The sequence below is a fragment of the Mustelus asterias genome, chromosome 6 (assembly GCF_964213995.1).
Source record: "Mustelus asterias chromosome 6, sMusAst1.hap1.1, whole genome shotgun sequence".
Classification (NCBI taxonomy): domain Eukaryota; kingdom Metazoa; phylum Chordata; class Chondrichthyes; order Carcharhiniformes; family Triakidae; genus Mustelus; species Mustelus asterias.
Genome location: NC_135806.1, coordinates 118,409,766 through 118,431,557, shown reverse-complemented (window position 1 = coordinate 118,431,557; position 21,792 = coordinate 118,409,766). Strand labels below are relative to the sequence as shown.

At 43.9% G+C, this 21,792-nt stretch overlaps 1 protein-coding gene across 2 annotated transcripts in view; it reads right to left on the bottom strand.

Moving 5' to 3' along the window:
* Nucleotides 1-21,792, bottom strand: part of LOC144495119 (PDZ and LIM domain protein 3-like) — a 78,632-nt gene that overhangs the window by 37,400 nt on the left and 19,440 nt on the right. For both annotated transcript variants that reach the window (XM_078215046.1, XM_078215047.1), the window contains exons 2-3: nt 10,907-11,058; nt 8,066-8,150 (exon numbers count right to left, since the gene is read on the bottom strand). In XM_078215046.1, coding sequence (XP_078071172.1) covers nt 8,066-8,150; nt 10,907-11,058 — 237 coding nt within the window. The remainder of the gene's footprint in view (nt 1-8,065; nt 8,151-10,906; nt 11,059-21,792) is intronic.

Sequence of the window (21,792 nt, the reverse complement as noted above, 5' to 3'; positions counted from 1 at the left end):
TTCAACTTTTTGGCAGTGCCTCAGGATCATAGAATCACAGAATCCCTACAGTGCAGAAGGAGGCCATTCGGCCCATAGAGCCTACACCAACAACAATCCCACCCAGGCCCTATCCCCTTAACCCCATGTATTTACCCTGCTAGTCCCCCTGTTACAAATGGGCAATTTAGCATGGCCAATCAACCTAACACACACTTCTTTGGACTGTGGGAGGAAACCGGAGCACCAGAGGAAACCCACGCAGAGATGGGGAGAACATGCAAACTCCACACAGACAATGACCTGGGCTGGAATCGAACCCGGATCCTTGGCACTGTGAAGCAGCAGTGCTAGCCACTGTGCCACCATGCTGCCCTGATCGAGGGGGACTTGCTTCCACACTGGTTTGATAGGTTCTCAGATGTCTGCTATGGACTTTAGAAAGCAGTGGCAGGTTCAGACAGAGTCAGCATGGATTTATGAAGGGGAAATCATACTTGACAAATCTGTTGGAATTCTTTGAAGATGTAACTAGTAGAGTTGACAAGAGGGAACCTTGCTGTGGTATATACCTCGATGTGGTATATTTGGACTTTCAGAAAGCGTTTGACAAAGTCCTGCACAAGAGATTATCGTGCAAGATTAAAGCACATGGGATTGGAGGAAGTGTGTTGAGATGGATGGAAAAATGGTTGGCAGAGAGGAAACAAAGAGTAGGAATTAATGGGTGCTTTTCAAATTGGCAGGCAGAAACTAGTGGGGTACCACAGGAATTGGTGCTGGGACCCCAGCTATTCACAATATATATGAATGATTTGGATGAGGGAACAAAATGTAACATCTCAAAGTTTGCAGATGATACCAAGTTGGGTGGGAGGGTGAACTGTGATGAGGTTACAGAAATCCTTCAGAATGATCTGGACAGGTTGGGTGAGTGGGCAAATCAATGGCAGATGCAGTATAATTTGGATAAATGTGAGGTTATTCACTTTGGAAGCAAAAACAAGGAGGCAGATTACTATCTGAATGGCTGTAAATTGGGAGAGGGGAGTGTGCAGTGGGACCTGGGTGCCAGTCACATGTACCAGTCATTGAAGATAAGCATGCAGATGCACCAGGCGGTAAAGAAGGCAAACGACATGTTGGCCTTCATTGCGAGAGGTTTCGAGTACAGGAGCAGGGATGTGTTGTTGCAACTATACAGGGCCTTGGTGAGGCCACACCTAGAGTATTGTGTGCAGTTTTGGTTTGCATTTCTGAGGAAGGATTTTCTTGCTCTCGAGGGAGTGCAGCGAAGGTTTACCAGGCTGATTCCGGGGATGGCGGGACTGGTATATGAGGAGAGATTGACTAGGTTCAAAGGCTATGGGGAAAAAGCAGGATTAGGCTATTGAGTTGGATGATCAGCCATGATTGTAATGAATAACGGAGCAGACTCGAAGGGCCAAATGGCCTCCTCCTGCTCCTATCTTCTATGTTTCTATGTTTTCTACGTAACTCCAATGCACGATCTGTAGATTTTGTCACATGTGGAGCAGGTGGGTAGATGGGATGGTTTGCGGTTTGTCCGTTCCCTCTGACACCTCACCTTTGACCCTGTACATTCCTGATCAAATCTCTCCATGTGTTTGGTGACGTCCTAACTGAACCTTCTCCGTTTTGGTTGGTCACAAGCCAGGTAATCCTCGAGTCAGTGGGTATGTTGATCTCTTCAGGAAAGCTAAAGTGTTTCACCCGTTCTCCGATAAGTCTCCTGACATGACTGTGTTCTGAGTAGAGCAATTGCTCCGGGAGTCAGCGGTCAGACAGATCAATGACATGTCCTGCCCAGCAGAGTGCGTCTGAATGATTATCACTATGATACTGGGAAAATTGTTTTGGGAGAGGACATTGCTGTTGGGAAACCAGTAGACATGGAAGCTGAAGGTGTCCATTCGGCCCTTCAAATCTACTCCACCATTCAATGAGAGCATGACTGAGCTGATATGATAATCCTCAACTCCACCTTCCCGCCTTATCCCCAAAACCCTTCATTCACTTATTGATTAAAAATCTGTCTGTCTCAGCTTTGAACATATTTAATAACCTCTAAAGCTCTCCGCAGTAAAGAATTCCACAGATTCACTACCCTCTGAGAGAAGAAATACTCCTCATCTCTGTCTTAAATGGGTGGCCCCTTACTCTGCGATTATGTTCTCTGGTCCTAGACTCCTTCACAAGGGGAAACATCCTCTCAGCGTCTACCCTGTCAACCCACCCTGAGAATCCTATATGTCTCAATAAGGTCACCTCTTATTCTCCTAAACTCCAATGAGTACAGATCCAACCCACTCAACATCTCCTTATAATAAAATCCTTCCATTCCCAGGATCAACCTGGTGAACTTTCCCTGCACTGCCTCTAATGCCAGTATATCTCTTCTTAGATAAGGGGACCATAACTGTTCACAGTATTCCAGGTGTTTTTACCACTAGATTTGGAGGATCTCTCAAAGGCACCATTGGTGGTTCGTCTCTAGTCCTTTGAGGTGATTTCAGTGGATCTTCCAAGTCAATAAAGCATATAGGAGCCTGGAGATCACTGCTGCTTCGTAATCATGACCTTAGTTTCAAAAGCGTAATGTGGTAGTTGCGAGGGAATTAATAATTAAGGGACCAGCTGACATCCTTTGAAAGGCAGATCGAGAATGATATGAGATGGTCGCCATTATTAAGATCTGGATGCAAGATGGTCAGAACTGAGAACTAAATATTCCATTTCAACTCTCTTCCCACACCTAGTGGTGCACTAAGGCAAGCTCTTGTCTGTTTCCATAGCTAGTTATTCCTAGAACAGGTCACGCTAGTCTGTCACCAGGGGCTTGTAGCTTGAAGGGCGCCACTCCACATTAAGCATGGCTGACCAGGAGTTTCTCCCACTCTTACCGTCAGCCATTGGCATGTTGGAAAGATTTGCAGGTTGATGCGCATTCTGCATCGTCCTTGGCCATTAAGTTCTGGGGTGGGACTTGAACCCGGAGCTTCTGGCTCAGAGGTAGGAACACTACCCAATGCATCACAAGATCTTGAGAACCAAATATACCAGGTTGTAAGGTTTACAGGAAAGAAAAGGAAATGATGAAGGGAAGGGAAGAGTCTTAGTGATTAAGGGTAAAATCACTTCAATGGTGAAAGAGGATATATCAAGAGATAAGCAGGCAGGGGAGACTAACTGGGTAGGATTAAGATTTAGAAAAAAGATTTAAGATCTTAGTGGGTGCTCTGTAAAGGTCCCCTGGCAGCAGCTGTGAAGTGGAACATGAAATAAATGCGGTGATTTGTCATACATGTTGTAAAGGCGGTTTTAATGGAGGGATTTTAACTTTTATAAAGATTGGGATAAGTAGAATAACACATGCCAGAAGGATAGTGAATTCTGTAACAAGATGTCTAGTATTCAACAAGGATACATGACATGTTAGATTTCATGACAAGTCATGGGCCAGTTTTGGTGAACAGCCTGAAGAAAAATGAACATTTATCAGATAGTGATCATAATATGTTCGAGTTCAACATAATGTTTGAAAGAGAGAAACACAAAACAGTTCCTACGATAGATTTAGGTAAAGCTGTCTTCAATGGGATGAGACAGAGATTAGACACAGCAAATGGGGCAAATCTGCTAAAACAATGGGCTTTCAGTGGGAGGTGTTCAAAAAAGTATTTAATATGATAGAGAGCCAATTTACACCTCAAAAGCAGAAGCAATGGCAGAAGCGGAGCTTTACTTGTCAAAAAAGGCAGCCATGGATAACTGAAGAGACAAGAGACAACATAAAGATGTGCAGGCTAGGTGGATTGGCCAAATTATTCCCTAGTGTCCTAAGATGCATAGGTTAAGGGAATTAGAAGGGTAACTGCATAGAGCTACGGGGATAGGGTTTGGATAAGATACTCTGTTAGAGAGATAATGCAGACTTGATGGGCCGAATGGCATCCTTCTGCACTGTAGGGATGCTATAATTCAATTATAAAACTAAAAGGAGAAGCATACAAAAAATGCAGGGGAATAAAGCACAGATCCTGATGACCATGAAAGAACAACAGAGGATGACAAAACAGATAAACAGAGCTTTAAAAAAAAAGGTTTGTAAAGAAACTTGCAAGGGTTATCAAAATCAGCAGAGAAATATTTTACAATTATAAAGGAAAAAGAGGGTGGTCAAGAGCAAAGTAGGTTGATTGATGGACAATATTTTCAGCTCATGGAATTGAAATAAAGATATGTGGAACATGCTAGATAATTACTTGGGGTGGCACAGTGGTTGGCACTGCTGCCTCACAGCGCCAGGGACTCAGGTTCGATTCCCGGTTTGGGTCACTGTCTATGCAGAGTCTGCACGTTCTCCCGTGTCTGCGTGGGTTTCCTCCGGGAGCTCTGGTTTCCTCCCACAATCCAAAAGACGTGCTGGTTAGGTGCATTGGCCGTGCTAAATTCTCCCTCAGTGTACCCGAACAGGAGGCCGGAGTGTGGCGACTAGGGGATTTTCACACAGTAACTTCACTGCAGTGTTAATGTAAGCCTATTTGTGACACTAATAAATAAGCTTTAAATTACTTTGTGTCAGTTTTTTTACAGTAGAGGGAGAGATCAGCATGCCACACATCCCAAGAATCTTAACATCGCATCAGTAACAGGGTCTCATCAAAATGAATGTATATCAAATAACAGCAATGAAGAAAAGAATGGCGCTAAAGCGTGATAAATCCCCATCCTCCGATGCTTTCTATCCCAGGGATTTAAAGGGGTAGACAAGAACATCGCAGAAACCCTAACTGTAATCTTCCAGTTCTCTTGATGTGGGAATTTAATTGGAAAATTGTGCATGTCATTCAACGATTTAGGAAAGAGAGAGACAGTGAGGGAAATCAGCCAATTATGGGCCAGTTAGCCTAATAACTGTTGTCAGGAAATTATTAGAGTCTATAATTAAAGGATAGGGTGACTGAACACCTCAAAGTTTCAGCTAATCACACAGAGTCAGCATGGATTTGTAAAGGGTAGGTCATGACGGACAAACCTGGCTGCATTTTTAAAGAGGTGACTGAAGTCGCAGACAAGAGAATGTCTGTGGATCTTATTTATATGGGCTACTAGAAGGTTTTTGATGAAGTCTCTCACAAGAGGCTTTTGGCTGCAGTTGCAGCTCATGGAATTGAAGGCAATTAACTTGTTTGGGAAGTTAGCTGAGTGGTAGGAGACAGAGAGTAGGGATAATAAGCCGGTGATCTAATTGGCGAGATATCACGAGCGGTGTCCCATATGGATCTGTGTTGGGCATTAACTTTTTGCAGTATCTCCTAACCACTTAGATAATGAGGCAGAAAGCCACACCTTCAAATTTGCTGATTACAAAAGATAAATGGCAACGTTTGCAGTGTAGATGAAACTTAAAATTACAACAAGATATTGGTAGATTGAGTGAATGGACAAAACTGCGGCAAATAGATTTCAATGGAAGAAAATGTATTTCATCCTCCTTGGACCTAAGAAACAATAAACAAGATGCTTTCTAAATGGTGAAAAGCTCAAAACAGTGGTGGTCTGAAGAAACTTGGGTTGCGGGGAGGGGGGAATTTCATGTAAATAGATCATTAAAATGTCATGAACAGGTAAAGAAAATAATCAAAAAGCTTATGGAATGCTAGCATTTATAAGAAAAAGGAATAGAATACAAAGGGGCAGAGAGATGCTTCAGCTATGTAAAGTTTAGACCATGCCTGGAATACTGTGAGCATTTCTGGGCATTGTATGTCAGGAAGGCTGCATTGGCCTAAAGTAAAAGTAAAGTTTATTTATTAGTCACAAGTAGGCTTACATTTACACTGCAATGAAATTATTGTGAAAATCCCTTAGTTGCCACAGTCCGGCGCCTGTTTGGGTACAAAGAGGGAGAATTTAGCATGGCCAATGCACCTAACCTGTACATCTTTAGACTTGGAGGGATTGCAGTGTAGATTTAGCAGAATGATACCCAAACTCAAAGGTTAAATTACCAGGATAGATTATACAAATTTTGATTGTAATCCCTGAACTCTTGGAGGTTAGAAAGTTATTTCATCAAAGTTATAAGGTATTAAGGGGAACAGATATGAATAGGGAGAAAATGTTTTGGTTGGTTAAGGCATCTAGGACAAGAAGCCATCATCTAAAAATTCGAGCAGACCTTTTCAGGAGTGAAATTAAGAAACATTTCTGTACACAACTGGAGCTAGAAGCTTGGAACTCTCTTCCACTAATGGCAGCTGATGCTGGATCAATTTATCATTTTAAAGTTAAGAATAATAGATTTTTGTTTGTTATGCAAAGGTCTATTTTTTATTCATGTGCAGGATGTGGGTGTCACTGGTTTGGCCAGTATTTATTGCCCATCCCTAATTGCACTTCAGAAGATGGTGATGATCTGCCATCTTGAACCGCTGCAGTCCCTGAGGTGTAGGTGCACCCACAGTGCTGTTAGGGAGGGAGTTTCAGGATTTTCACCCAGCGAAAGTGAAGGAATGGCGATATATTTCCAAATCAGGATGTTGAGTAACTTGGAGGGGAACTTCCAAGTGGTGGTGTTCCTCGGTATCCTTCCAGATGGTAGTGGCTGTGGGTTTGGAAGGGGCTGCATAAGGAACCTTGGTGCATCTTGTAGATAGTGCACACAGCTGCCCCTGTTCATCGATGTTGGAGGGATTGAATGTTTGTGGAAGAGGTAGCTGTGTCCTGGATGGTGTCAAGATTCTTGAGTGCTGTTGGAGCTGCACTCATCCAGCCAACTGGAGAGTTTTCCATCACGCTCCTGACTTGTGCGTCTTGTAGATAGTGAACAGGCTTTGAAGAGTCAGGAGGTGAGTTACTCACCGCAGGATTCTTAGCCTTTGACCTGCTCTGGAGCCACAGAATTTATCTAGCTAGTCTAGTTCAGTTTCTAGTCAATGGATGTTGGTTAAGAGACATAGAGCAAAGGTGGATATATGGAGTTAGGTCATAGGTCAGCCATGATCTAATCGAATGGCAAAATGGGCCTGAGAGGCCTAAAGGCCTACTTCTGTTCCAAATAATGCGGTATAATTACTCCTCAGTTATACTCCTGCAGTAACACTAATGCTATTTGTCCTTGTTTCTGATATGAATGGCTCGGCCACTAGTCTGTTTGCTCCTTTCTTCCTAGTTTAATGAGCACTATTTCCTCTCAAATTTCTTACCGAGAAAGTACCCTTTCCTACCTAAAGATGTGTAAACTCTGATGTTTCAACCATTATTTATCTTCTGATTTTACACTAACTATAAAAGGTTAAGATTATTTTTTATAAGTATGTGAATTAGCCATATGGTAAGATTTTTTAAATTATTTTTTTATGGGATGTGGGCATCACTAGGAAGACCAGCATTTGTTGCCTATCCCTAATAATTTCTTATTTGATATTTTGTTTAAAGTTGAGGGCGGCACGGTGGCACAGTGGTTAGCACTGCTGCCTCACAGCGCCAGAGACCCGGTTTCAATTCCGGCCTCGGGTGACTGTGCGGAGTCTGCACGGGTGTCTGTGTGGGTCTACTCTGGGTGCTCCGGTTTCCTCCCACAGTCCAATGATGTGCGGGTTAGGTTGACAGGCAATGGTAAATTGCCCCTTAGTGTCAGGGGGATTAGCAGGGTAAATGCGAGGGGGTTACGGGACTGGGGCCTGGATGCGATTATTGCCGGTGCAGGCTCGATGGGCCAAACGGCCTCCTTCTGCATTGTAGATTGTATGATTCTAATTACCCTCGAACTGAATGGTTTGAACGGCCATTTCAGAGGGCAGCTAAGAGTCAACACCATTGTAGTTCTAAAGTTGCAAATAGGCCAGACTGGGTAATGATAGCACTTTCTCTCCTCTAACAGACACTGTGACTTCCTTAGTGAACACGTCTTATTGCAAATTAGCAGGTAAGATGCTAAGTAATACCAGCTTTAATTTCGCTTTCTTATCACAAGCCCCAACAGTTATGCAATAGCGTGTATGCCTCATGTGTGTCTGAAGCAATTTAAACATTTGAATGTCCCTCCTGCATTATTTACCTGTGGTTCAGCCTCTAAGTTAATTTTGAAGGGATTTTCTTTGCCATCTTCAGTGACTTGAGGAGACCAAAGTTTAGTTTCAGGCCTGGGATACAAGTAGACAAAACCTCAACATTTTTATTTTGTTTTTCACCGTTCAAGACATTATTGGTTTATTTGGCATATATTACAAACTACTTAAGATAATTATATCAAATGCACAGCGCAGCAAAAAGCAAGAAGCACTGGGACACAAAGGGGGTAATCTCACCAAAAAGTGGCAGAGTGTTGTTTCCGGCGAGAAAACCAGTCGGTTTTCTTTCCAGATCTCACTACACTCTCAAATAAAAATCAAGAGGGCATGTTTCACAACGGCATACAGGGGGGCAGGGCTTCAACACAAAGATAAAGCCACGCTGCTCAGAGATCGGGGCGCCATCTGTAAAGGGCGCCCTAATCATAACCTGAGTAAACTTGCCCCCACAGTCTACAACGGAGGTCAGGAGCCCCCACTCCCGATCATCAGCCCCTTCCCCCGCCACCTCACAGTCTGAACCATCGCCCACCTGTCCCCCCCATGGGCATTGACATCACTGGCTTCCTCCACACCTCCATCTGCTCCTGGCCACCACCACAAAAAAATTACTCCCCCCCACCCCCCAACGCATGCGGCTCCCGCTGGAGCCCGTCCTTTTGCACAGGTTGGCACTACCATGTTGGCACTGCCAGGTTGACATGGGCACGGTGCCAACCTGGCAGTGCCAACCTGTGCCAAGGGACAGTTCAAGGGGACATTGCCAGGTCACTGCCTGGCTATGTCCCTCACCGCTGGGAGCTATATTTTGTGCCCCCAGGGAGACCCCCACGACAGGTTCATGTCTGTGTGAACTTGGTGTAAACCGCGCCTGCGTGATGTCACGCTGGCGCCCGCTGAATATCTGGTAAGGAGGGGGAAGTCCTGGAGAGAGTGCTTGCTAATGCATTCAAATGCGCTTTCTGCAGTACCGTGGCATGTTTCACGCTACTCCGCCGGCGAGGGGTCGGGAAGATGGGAACTCGGAAACTCACTGGTGCGAATCGCCCTTTCTGGATTTTGAGCGCGCACTGCCATTCCCACAGACAGAAAGTGCGGGCTCAAAATCCCCCCCGAAATGACTACAGCGCTTTTGCTCAAACATCCATTTGGTCAATAATAAAATAGTCATTTCCAATGTTAATTATATTGAGAAATCTTTTATACTGTGCTCCCCCACTCCGTAATTAGTTTATTTACAAAAAAGTCGATATTCCCTGTAAATCTGCTTCAATTTATTGATAGTAAGAAGTTTAACAACACCAGGTTAAAGTCCAACAGGTTTATTTGGTAGCAAAAGCCACACAAGCTTTCGGAGCTCCAAGCCCCTTCTTCAGGTGAGTGGGAATTCTGTTCACAAACAGGGCATATAAAGACACAGACTCTATTTACATGAATAATGGTTGGAATGCGAATACTTACAGCGAATCAAGTCTTTAAGATACAAACAACGTGAGTGGAGAGAGCATCAAGACAGGCTAAAAAGATGTGTATTGTCTCCAGACAGGACAGCCAGTGAAACTCTGCAGGTCCAGGCAGGCTGTGGGGATTACAAATAGTGTGACATGAACCCAATATCCCGGTTGAGCCGTCCTCATGTGTGCGGAACTTGGCTATCAGTTTCTGCTCAGCGACTCTGCGCCGTCGTGTGTCGTGAAGGCCGCCTTGGAGAACGCTTACCCGAATATCAGAGGCCGAATGCCCGTGACTGCTGAAGTGCTCCCTAACAGGAAGAGAACAGTCTTGCCTGGTGATTGTCGAGCGGTGTTCATTCATCCGTTGTCGCAGCGTCTGCATGGTCTCCCCAATGCACCATGCCTCGGGACATCCTTTCCTGCAGCGTATCAGGTAGACAACGTTGGCCGAGTTGCAAGAGTATGTACCGTGTACCTGGTGGATGGTGTTCTCACGTGAGATGATGGCATCTGTGTCGATGATCCAGCACGTCTTGCAGAGGTTGCTGTGGCAGGGTTGTGTGGTGTCGTGGTCACTGTTCTCCTGAAGGCTGGGTAGTTTGCTGCGGACAATGGTCTGTTTGAGGTTGTGCGGTTGTTTGAAGGCAAGAAATGGGGGTGTGGGGATGGCCTTGGCGAGATGTTCGTCTTCATCAATGACATGTTGAAGGCTCCGGAGGAGATGCCGTAGCTTCTCCACTCCGGGCAAGTACTGGACGACGAAGGGTACTCTGTCCACCATGTCCCGTGTTTGTCTTCTGAGGAGGTCGTGCGGTTTTTCGCTGTGGCGCGTCGGAACTGCTTCGGGTAAGTATTATTAGAATAAAGTTCTCCAAGGCGGCCTTCACGACACACGATGGCGCAGAGTCGCTGAGCAGAAACTGATAGCCAAGTTCCGCACACACGCGGACGGCTCAACCGGGATATTGGGTTCATGTCACACTATTTGTAATCCCCACAGCCTGCCTGGTCCTTCAGAGTTTCACTGGCTGTCCTGTCTGGAGACAATACACATCTTTTTAGCCTGTCTTGATGCTCTCTCCACTCACGTTGTTTGTATCTTAAAGACTTGATTAGCTGTAAGTATTCGCATTCCAACCATTATTCATGTAAATTGAGTCTGTGTCTTTATATGCCCTGTTTGTGAACAGAATTCCCACTCACCTGAAGAAGGGGCTTGGAGCTCCGAAAGCTTGTGTGGTTTTTGCTACCAAATAAACCTGTTGGACTTTAACCTGGTGTTGTTAAACTTCTTACTGTGTTTACCCCAGTCCAACACCGGCATCTCCACATCAATTTATTGATGACATAATAATGCACTACCGCTATACTAACCGGTCAATCTTGAGGCTTAACTGATTGGAGGCAGCCTTGATCCTATTCTGAGCATCAACATGTGTCATAGCGTCCGTACTTACTCCATCAATGGCCAGGATGACATCACCAGGAGAGAGGTTGGCTAGCGATGCCTTACTTCCAGGTGTTATCTAGAAATTCAATCCGCACATCAGAAAGTTTTAGCACGAGCATAAAATATAGGTCATTCTTGTCAAGATAAATATATAAAAATTAAATACCAGGTAAACATTAGAGCAGTTATGAGCATTTAGCCGGTCAGTAGTTCCATTGCTTAATAATGGAAGTTGTAACATAGCAGAAAAGTGCAATGGGCTGACAATGGGATGACACTAAACAAAAAATGCTGGAAAGTCTCAGCAGGTCAGACAGCATCTGTGGAGAGAGAATAGAGCCAACGTTTCAAGTCTGGATGATTCTCCATCAGAGGAATGGAGTTAATTAGAATCATTAAATCCTACAGTACAGAAGGAGGCCATTTGGCCCATCGGGTCTGCACCGACCCCAATCCCACCCAGGCCCTATCACCATAATCCCATGCATTTACCGTAGCTGGTCCCCCTGGCACTAAGGAGCAATTTAGCATGACCAATCCACCTAATCTGCACATCTTTGGACTGTGGGAGGAAACCGGAGCACCCAGAGGAAACCCACGCAGACACGGGGAGAATGTGCAAACTCCACACAGACAGTGACCCAAGCTGGGAATCAAACCTGGGTCCCTGGTGCTGTGAGGCAGCAGTGGTAACCACTGTGCCATCGTACTGCCCCCCACAGCATGGTGGCACAATGGTTAGTGCTACTGCCTCACAGCATCAGGGACCCAGGTTCAAGCATACATAGAAACATAGGAGATAGGAGCAAGAGGAGGCCATCTGGCCCTTCGAGCCTGCTCCGCCATTCATTATGATCATGGCATCAAAATTCTGAAACAGTAACCGGAATTAAACAGGACTATATTTATGTCAGTGTACACAGTTCAGATATCATCCATCAACTCAATTGGGGTTAGGGCCTTTGGCAAAAAAGATATGGGTTAGAGGAACAAACAGACATTCACATGCATATATTTGAAGTTTCGTCACAAGGCGATCCTCGAGAGAAAACCATGCATCTTCTCTTAACAGATTTAAATTCTTATTGGTAGAAGCAGAAAAGAATTTGAAAAGGGCAATGCAAGAATGCAAGGAATTTTAGATTCCAAGCCTATTTCAAACCAACTAAAAGAGCTCCATAACAAACTGCATGCAGATTAAAGCGATGATATCATGTTCTTTACTGACCTAAAATTAGTTTGGCATGAGTAAGGAAACATTCCATGTCGGCACAGACTAATTTGAAGATTTATTGAAAGAACATTAAGTGCGTGGCTAAGATATGGCGTAGCCATCACTAAGAACCCCCACTACCCCGATTCTAAACCCCCCTCCCCCACCACTGCTCCATCATGCCAAAACAAAAGTGTCATTTGCAATTGGTTGAATGGCTGGATTTAAACAGTGCTGTGCAAAGGATTGGATAGATCCCATTTATAGATATACGCAAGTTCTGGTCACCTAATCGCAGGCACAACATTAATATCCTTGACAGGGCACAGAGTTGAGCGACAGAGATGATTTGGGACATTGGAATTTATGATACGAGTAAAGTTTAAGAGTTTTATTTTTGTATGAGTGATCTCGTCATGATCTAATTACAGTGTTAAAAACTTTGAAGGAAAGGAACGAAACTAGTACAAGGAGGTTGGTGAAGGATTTAAATACCAGGACATAGAATCATAGAATACCTACAGAGGAGAAAGAGGCCATTCGACCCATCGAGCCTGCACCGACAACAATCCCACCCAGGCCCCAACCCCATAATCCCACATATTTACCCTACTAATCTTCCTGACATCCCCCTAACACTAAGGAGCAATTTTAGCATGGCCAATCGACCTAACTCACACATTATGGACATAATGAATTAAAACTGGGATTTGAGAAAAAGAATAGAACTCTGGTGGAATTCACTTTTTTTTATCCACAGAGATTTGTGCAACAAATTATTGATTAGGTGAATAACTAGGATAACGTACAAGATTACAATTATATGTACTTCTGGAGGGAGGGGAGATTATTGGATATTGTAAGGGAAAGGTGTGGGGTAGATGATGTATGCAAACAAACTTAGAAAATTACCAGAAACTATCCACCACAAAAAAAGCTGGCAATTCTCTCAAAAGCATGACTGTCCCAAAACAGATCTGAATATGTGCCTCAGGAAATTTGAGGACAGAGTGTTAGACTGAAAGCGCAGTGGGACATAGACTTATTGTAAGCCAACTGTGCCCTTTATGGCTTTGCTTACTTTTACTGTAGTAAGCATTGTTACAATTCTGTTAGGGACTATTAATATTTAAAGAGAGATCTGAACACCCTGCAATCAAACAACATAACGACACTACAAGATTTCATGTTTTTTTAAACAACAGAACAAAGCACTATTAACTTAACATTATAGTTTAGAATTACTTATGCTATGAACTCAGTTCTGCTTTTTGCACCCCCACTTCACCATCCCCCCCGACCCCCGACTCCTAGTTCCTTTATACATTACAACAATCTTGAAGGTTCATTATGTTTCCATCCCTAATGGAGTTTTACAACCCCCTTTTTTCCAGAATTGCTAGCTTTTTATTACTTTCTATGGAAACGATAGATACTCTGGGGGAATTTTCCCGTCCCGCCCGCCATGGGAATCGTAGCGAGCGGGGTAGGGGGCGGACCATGCAAAGATCTGTTGCCCCGGGGGGGGGGATTTTCCGGTTTTGGGGCAAGTCCAAAGATGTGCAGGTTAGGTTGATTGGCCATGCTAAAATTGCCCCTTAGTGTCGTGGGATGCGTAGATTAGAGGGATTAGCGGGTAAAATATGTAGGGATATGGGGGTAGGGCCTGGGTGGGATTGTGGTCGGTGCAGACTCGATGGGCCGAATGGCCTCTTTCTGTACTGTAGGGTTTCTATGATTTCTTTGATTTCTATGAGTAGGGCCGGAAAAGTCTGTCCCCCAACTCTAGTGGAAGGTCCCAGAAATGGGTCATCCATTGTTCAGCATTTACTTTTAACTCTGACCTTGAAGATAAACATAGGTTAGCTTTTGACTGTAATTAACTCCAAGCTTTTTTAATTTGCATTTACTCCTGGATTGTTTACCAGTTTCTCAACCATTTATCGACATTAAAACTATAATTGCTAAAACTAAAGGTTATATTCTGAAACATGAATTATGAACTAAATATTTGCAACAATAAATAACTGGAGAGGCAGGATTAGAAATTGTTGAAGGGAGTGATAAAGCCATGGGATTTATCTTTGCAGGGGTCTGATTGTATGTTCCTCTGCCTGAAATTTCTGATAACAGATTTGATACATTTTGGTGCCTATTGTGTTTCAAATCCCATTCTTTTAAATTGCCACCCTGACCCCAGTGTCCACTTTTGTCCCAGATCCTGCAACAAGTGACAGAAAAGCTATTTAATGCATTTATCCCTTGGAGCATTACCTTACCTAAAAAGAAAACTGCTTCAACTAGTCTGGAAGAACTATCAACCTTTACAAAAGAGGCGCATCCCAGAAAGCTCTCGAGAAAAACGCAAACTTTATTTTTAAAATTCATAGCAAATGCTGATTTGTTGCAAATATCTCATTTGGAAACCAAATAATACTTTGATTCCCAGAATCATCCTTTTTCATTCCTCTGTTGACATTTGTGGGCCACAACTGAGAGAAAGCAAGTCTGATTGATTGGTTCCAAATGATTTAGTGTCGCTATTCAACACGGTTCTGATAGATTACAGCCCCGACTCCTGACTCAGCTGAATGTTGCACAGTCCACCTGATCTGAAGAGCTGATATCCACTATCTCAGCCTGCAGTCTGGTTTTCTTTTGAAAACAGCTTCAAATAAGGATGGTTACCAAATATGGCAAATAACCTATTAAGAAAGGATAAATGGGCCATAGTGATCTTCCATTGCTTCAGAAAATAATCATAGGTTCCAGCCAAGTGAAAAATATCAAAGTGTGCAGCACAAAGGGATCTGGGAGTCTTCGTGCATAAATCACAAAAAGCTAGCACGCAAGTTCAGCAGGTAATTGGGAAAGCAAGTGGAAGTTTGGCCTACATTTGAAAGAGAATGGAGTATAAAAATAGGGAAGTCTTGCTAAAACTACACCAGGCACTATTTAGATCACACCTGGAATACTGTGAACAGTTTAGACCATACTTGGAATACTGTGAACAGTTTTGGTCCCCTTATCTAAGGAAATATATACTGGCATTGGAGACAGTTCAGAGAAGGTTCATTAGGTTGATTCCGGATATGGAGGGATTTTCTCATGAGGAGATGTTTAGTAGGTTGGGCTTGTACTCATTGGAGTTTAGAACAATGAGATGCGACCTTACTGAGACAGATAGGATTCTCGGGGGCTTGACAGTGTAGGTGCTGAGAGGTTGTTTCCCCTTGTGGGAGAGTCTGGGACCGAGGGCATAATCTCAGAGTAAATAGTCGCCCATTTAAGACTGAGGTGAGGAGGAATTTCTTCTCTCAGAGGGTAGTGAATCTGTAGAATTCTTTACCGCAGAGAGATGTTGAGGTTGGCTCGTTAAGTATGTTCAAGGCTTACATGGATTTTTAATTGATAAGGGAATCAAGAGTTATGGGGATAAGGTGGGAAAGGGGAGTTGAGGATTATATCAGATCAGTCATGATCTCATTGAATGGTGAAGTAGACTCAATGGGCCAAATATCCCACTTCTGTGGACTCCGTGGCCTGGGTCTCAGCACCTCCCTCTGCGACTGGATTCTGTACTCCCTAACTCATAGACTACAATCAGTAAGGATAGGCAACAACACTGCCTCCATGATAATCCTCAACAGTGGTGCCCTACAAGGCTGTGTTCTCAGCCCCCTTCTATACTCCTTGTCCACCTATGAGTGTGCGGCCAAATTCCTCCCCATTCGATTTTCAAGTTTGCTGACGACACCACCGTAGTGGGTCAGATCTCAAACAATGACGAGACAGAGTACAGGAATGAGATAGAGAATCTGGTGAACTGGTGCGGCAACAATAATCTCTCCCTCAATGTCAACAAAACGAAGGAGATTGTCATCGACTTCACGAAGCGTAAAGGAGAACATGCCCCTGTCTACATCAATGGGGATGAAGTAGAAAGGGTCGAGAGCTTCCGTTTTTAGGTGTCTAGATCACTAACAACTTGTCCTGGTCCCCCCATGCCGACACTATAGTTAAGAAAGCCCACCAATGCCTCTACTTTCTCAGAAGACGAAGGAAATTTGGCATGTCAGCTATGACTCTCAGCAACCTTTACAGATGCACCATAAAAAGCATTCTTTCTGGTTGTATCACCGCTTTGTATAGCTCCTGCTCTGCCCAAGACCGCAAGAAACTACAAAAAGTTGTGAATGTAGCCCAATCCATCACGCAAACCAGCCTCCCATCCATTGACTCTGTTTACACTTCCCGCTACCTCGGCAAAGCAGCCAGCATAATTAAGGACCCCACGCACCCCGGACATTCTCTCTTCCACCTTTTTCCTTTGGGAAAAAGATACAAAGGTCTGAGGTCACATACCAACCGACTCAAGAACAGCTTCTTCCCTGCTGCTGTCAGACTTTTGAATGGACTTACCTTGCATTAAGTTGATCTTTCTTTACACCCTAGCTATGACTGTAACACTACATTCTGCACTGTCTCATTTCCTTCTCTATGAAAGGTATGTTTTGTCTGTATAGCTGGCAAGAAACAATGCTTTTCACTGTATGTTAATACATGTGACAATAATAAATCAAATCAAACTTCTGGTCTCATTCCTCCGAGTAAAGGAACCATCTCTTTACCTCTGTTTTAAAGAAAGCAAGTGACTCAGCCTTCTGAAATATTATATACTTGCAATCGAGACCAGTGCACTGAAATCAATAATACGGCTGCTTATTCATGCCACAGGCATGAGAAGCTTCATTGCAATGAGACTTTCGTAGTTTGCTTCTTGTATATACTTAGACTTTTGGAAAGGTTATTCAGCAAAACAGGAATTTGTGTCAGCCAGCCAGCAGCATTTAAACTATTCTGTTTCCATAAACAGTTATCTACCATTTTAAAGTCCGTCATTTAAAATGGCACAGATTCATACCGAGATTTGAACTGTTTTCATTTAAGAACATTGACTCTGCCTGTGCCAAATCTGAGTCAAAATGGTGGAACAGTGATCAGAAATATTTAATGACTGTTGGCTTGTAAAAAAACTACGTGAATTAAAGTATTTACAACGTCATCTCCCAATTGCATGTTTGTTAAACCTACTTAAAAAGGTGCTTCCAAAGGAGTTTTGAAGCAAAGTTTCCTTCCCATTGATACAAATAAATCATTCCCCCTTGGGATCTCCATTGTCATTTAAAGTGGGAGGATCTCAAGAGTAACGGTATTTTACTTCAACATGGATGAGGACCTCCAATACCAAGCACGAAATTGCATTTATATAGCACCCTGAATGTAATACCATCTTCCAAGAAGCTTCATAGGAGCATTATAAAGCAAAATTTGGCATTGTGCCACAGGAGGAGATATTTGCTGGAATTTTACCGCCACGTCCGCCCGGCTCGCAGAACGGAATTCTCCGAGCGAGGTCGTAAAATACCAGCTATTAGGGAAGATGACCAAAAGAAAGACAGAAAGCGCTGGAAAAACTCAGCAGGACAGGCAGTATCTACAGAGAGAGAGAGAAACTGAGATTCTCTGGGCCCGCTGGAGTGATCAGAGATTTGGCTGAGTGCCAAATTCAAAGAGCAAAGTACAAATAAAAGTACAGTACAGGAACAGGCCCTTCGGCCCTGCAAGCCTGTGCCAATCATGATGCCCTAACTTTATTTAAAAATCCTTCTGCTCTTACTCGGTCTGTATCCCTCCATTCAGGTACCCATCCAGGTGCCTCTTAAATGTTGCTAATGTGCCTGCTTCCACCACCACCTCTGACAGCGCGTTCCAGGCACCACCACTCTGCATGAAAACTTCCCCCGCACATCTCCCTTAAACTTTCCTCCTCTGTGTGGTGACCAGAACAGTACGCAATACTCCAAATGCGGCTTAACCAAGGTTTTATACAGCTGCAACATGATTTTCCAATTCTTGTACTCAGTGCCCTGGCTGCTATTGACGGCAAGTATGCCATATCCTTTGTTAATCACCTTGGCCACCTGTGTTGCCACTTTTAGGGAACCTGCACGTCCAGATCCCTCTGCATGCTAGTGTTCCAAAGGGTTATGTCATTTACAGTATAATTCACACCTAAATTTGATCCTTCAAAATGCATCACCTCACATTTATCAGGATTAACCTCCATCTGCTGTTGCTGTGCCCAAGTCTCCAATCCATCCATATCCTGTTGCATCCTCTAACAATTCCCGGCACTATCAGCAACTCCACCAATCTTCGTGTCATCTGCAAACTTACTAATCAGACCACCCACATTTTCCTCCAGATCACTTATATATACTACAAACAACAGAGTTCCCAGCACTGATCCCTGAGGAACATCACTAGCTACAGATTTCCATTCTGAAAAACACCCTTCCACTGCTACTCTGTCTTCTATAACCAAGTAAGAAGTCTCACAACACCAGGTTAAAGTCCAACAGGTTTATTTGGTAGCAAATACCATAAGCTTTTGGAGCGCTGCTCCTTCGTCAGATGGAGTGGAAATATAACCAAGCCAGTTGTGTATCCATCTAGCCAGCCCACCCCAAATTTTAGTTTTTGTACCAGTCAGCTATGTGGGACCTTGTCAAACACCTTACTAAAGTCCATATAAACTACATCCAGAGCCCTTCCCTCAACAATTGTCTTTGTCACATCTTCAAAAAACACAATGAAGTTGGTGAGACATTACCTTCCCTGTCCAAAACCATACTGCCTGTCACTAACTAATTCATTTTCTTCCAAATGCGCATATATCCTGTCCCTCAGTATCTTCTCCAAAAGCTTCCACACCACTGACGTCAGGCGCACCGGCCTATAATTTCCTGGATTATCCCTGCTTCCCTTCTTAATCAAGGGAACAACATTGGCCAATTTCCAATCCTCTGAAACCTCACCTGTGGTCAAAGAGGATATGAAGATATCTGTTACGGCCCCAGCAATCTACTCAATACCATTCCCCATCACTGCCGTGCTGCTCATATGATGCTGCCACACATCAATCAACCAAATGAAATTTATCTTTTTCCCAAGCCTTTAAACATCCCAGCTTTTATTGGCCTGTAGTAAAATGAGTGTTTTTTAAAGAAAAAGTGGAAAGTTTTTTTTATTCATTCATGGGATGTGGACATCACTGGCTGGGCCAGCATTTATTGCCCATCCCTAATTGTCCCTTGAACTCTGGGGCTCAGAGGGCAGTTGAGAGTCAACCACATTGCTGTGGATCTGGAGTCACATGTAGGCCAGGCCAGGTAAGGGTGGCAGGTTTCCTTGTAAAAAGAACAGTAGTGAACCAGATGTGTTTTTACAATGGTTTCATGATCATGATTAGACTTTTAATTCCAAATTTCTATTGAATTCAAATTTCACCATCTGCCACGGTAGGATTCGAACCTGGGTCGCTGGCACATTATCTGGGTCTCTAGATTATTAATCCAATGACAATACCACTATGCCACTGCCTCCACTATAACTTATCAGTGAATGGCTATTTTTTGAAGCTTTTTTTAAACACATCCTATGTCACTACACAATTCATTGGCTCTATACAGTGTATAGTAGATGTACAGCCATGGAAGTGCCGTAGCTTGTCATAGGGACGTATGAGGGGCCAGAGGAGGTAGATGGGGAAATTATCTTAGCATTGGGGCAAAAGAAGCCATAGTGCTTTGGTGGGAGGTATACCTTGGCATGGATGGAGCATGAGGGGCCATGGGTTATGAGTGGGGGCCACATGTTGGCATCGGGGGCCTGAGGGTCCGTAAGGGATTTGGGACATATTTAGCATGGGGAATAAGAGAGGCCATTGTGCGTATTTGCAGGGACATATCTTGGCATGGGAGACATGAGGGCCATAAGGAATGGGGTTATACTTTGGCAAGGAGCATGAGGAGGACCTTGTGAACTTACCTTTCAAAAGGTTCCGTCATGCACACTATCGTTACAATACCTCTGAGGTGCTGTGAGCAACAACTCTTTGAAAACCTGGGTTAAGTGCATGAAAATTGCGGAGGACTAGCACTCGAACGAAGACTTGACCTAGGACATATCCTGCAACAGATTCGGCCAGGTCTGGAATATAGATTGCAGGCTCACTTCCCGAACCTGCCCTCACCCTTAAACTGCACTGCCGAAAATCAGAAACCCCGGGAATGACATTGGAAATCCTAGAATTGGATCCCGGCTGCCATTTTCACCCCTCCATGCAGTCTCCCTGACCCCATGAAAATCCAGCCCAGAGCCACTGTCATGTTATGAAGCTAAATTGTATGTTGGCCTTCATTTCAAGAGGGCTGGAGCACAGGAGCAAGAATGTCTATTACTGCAACTGTCGGGGCCTTGGTAAAACCAAACCTGGAGTGTTGTGTGCAGTTTTGGTCTTCTTATCTAAGAAAGGATGTAATTGCCATAGAGGGAGTACAGCACAAGTTCACCAGACTGATTCCTAGGATGGCAGGACGATCCCATGAGGAGAGATTGGGTTGACTGGGTCTGTATTCACTGGAATTTAGAAGAATGAGAGGGGGGTCTCACATTGAAACGTATAAAGTTCTGATAGGGCTGAACAGACTGGATGCAGGAATGTTGTTTCCTCTGACTGGCGGGGGGGGGGGGGGGGGGGGGGGGGGGCGTGGACAAGGGGTCAAGATATTGTGTAGGCCATATAGGACTGAGATGAGGAGAAATCTCTTCACTCAGAGATTGGTGAACCTGTGGAATTCTCTACCACAGAAGACAGTGGAAGCCAAGTCACTGAATAGATTTAAGAAGGAAATAGATAGATTTCTAGGGCGGAATTTTACCGTCACGTCAGCCCAGGGTCCATTCGATCCCGCCTGAGGCCAATGGAGAATTCCATACTCCGAGCCTCCGATTCCGGTTTGCCGGTAAAATTCTGATCCTAGACTCGAAAGGTGTCAAGTGCTATAGGGAGAGCGCGGGAGTACGGTGTTGAGAGAGAGGATCTGGTGTGATCACATTGAATGGCAGAGCAGATAGAAGGGCCAAATGGCCTACTCCTGCTCCTATTTTCCATGTTTTTTCCTATATAGGAAACACAGCAGCCAACCTGCAGACGGTAAGGTCCGTGAAATAGCAATGTGAGAATTATCAGGTTATCTTTTTTAATGCAGAGGGATAAATATTGGCCAGGATGTCCTAAAACCGATGACAGAATTAGTTTTATGGAATGGAGAAAGATGTCAAGGTTATAGTATATAAAAAATGGGAAAGTGTGTTAAAATTATGTATTTTCTTCATGTGCAATTCATTCTTGATATAAAACTAAATGGTATTGCTGGAAATGCATCATTGCGAAAGCTTAAATTACTGTGTCATATTCCAAAGAGGTATGGAGTTCTCCTTACCGGCTGGTGTGATTGTTACACTATCTGATTCCTCTTCTATCTTACACTTGTAGCTGTGGCTGACACTTCAGGATGTTTAAAGGTTAGCATGACATCAACTGAAAAGCTTCTCTTATGAAAAAAGACACCTCTTATTCAGCAGGCAGCTGTTTATCTTGTCCCCAACTATCCGGGCAAGAAGCAAGGTTGAACGCGTCAATGAATTATCATCAAATACTTTGTAAAATTGACAGGAAGATTTACGATG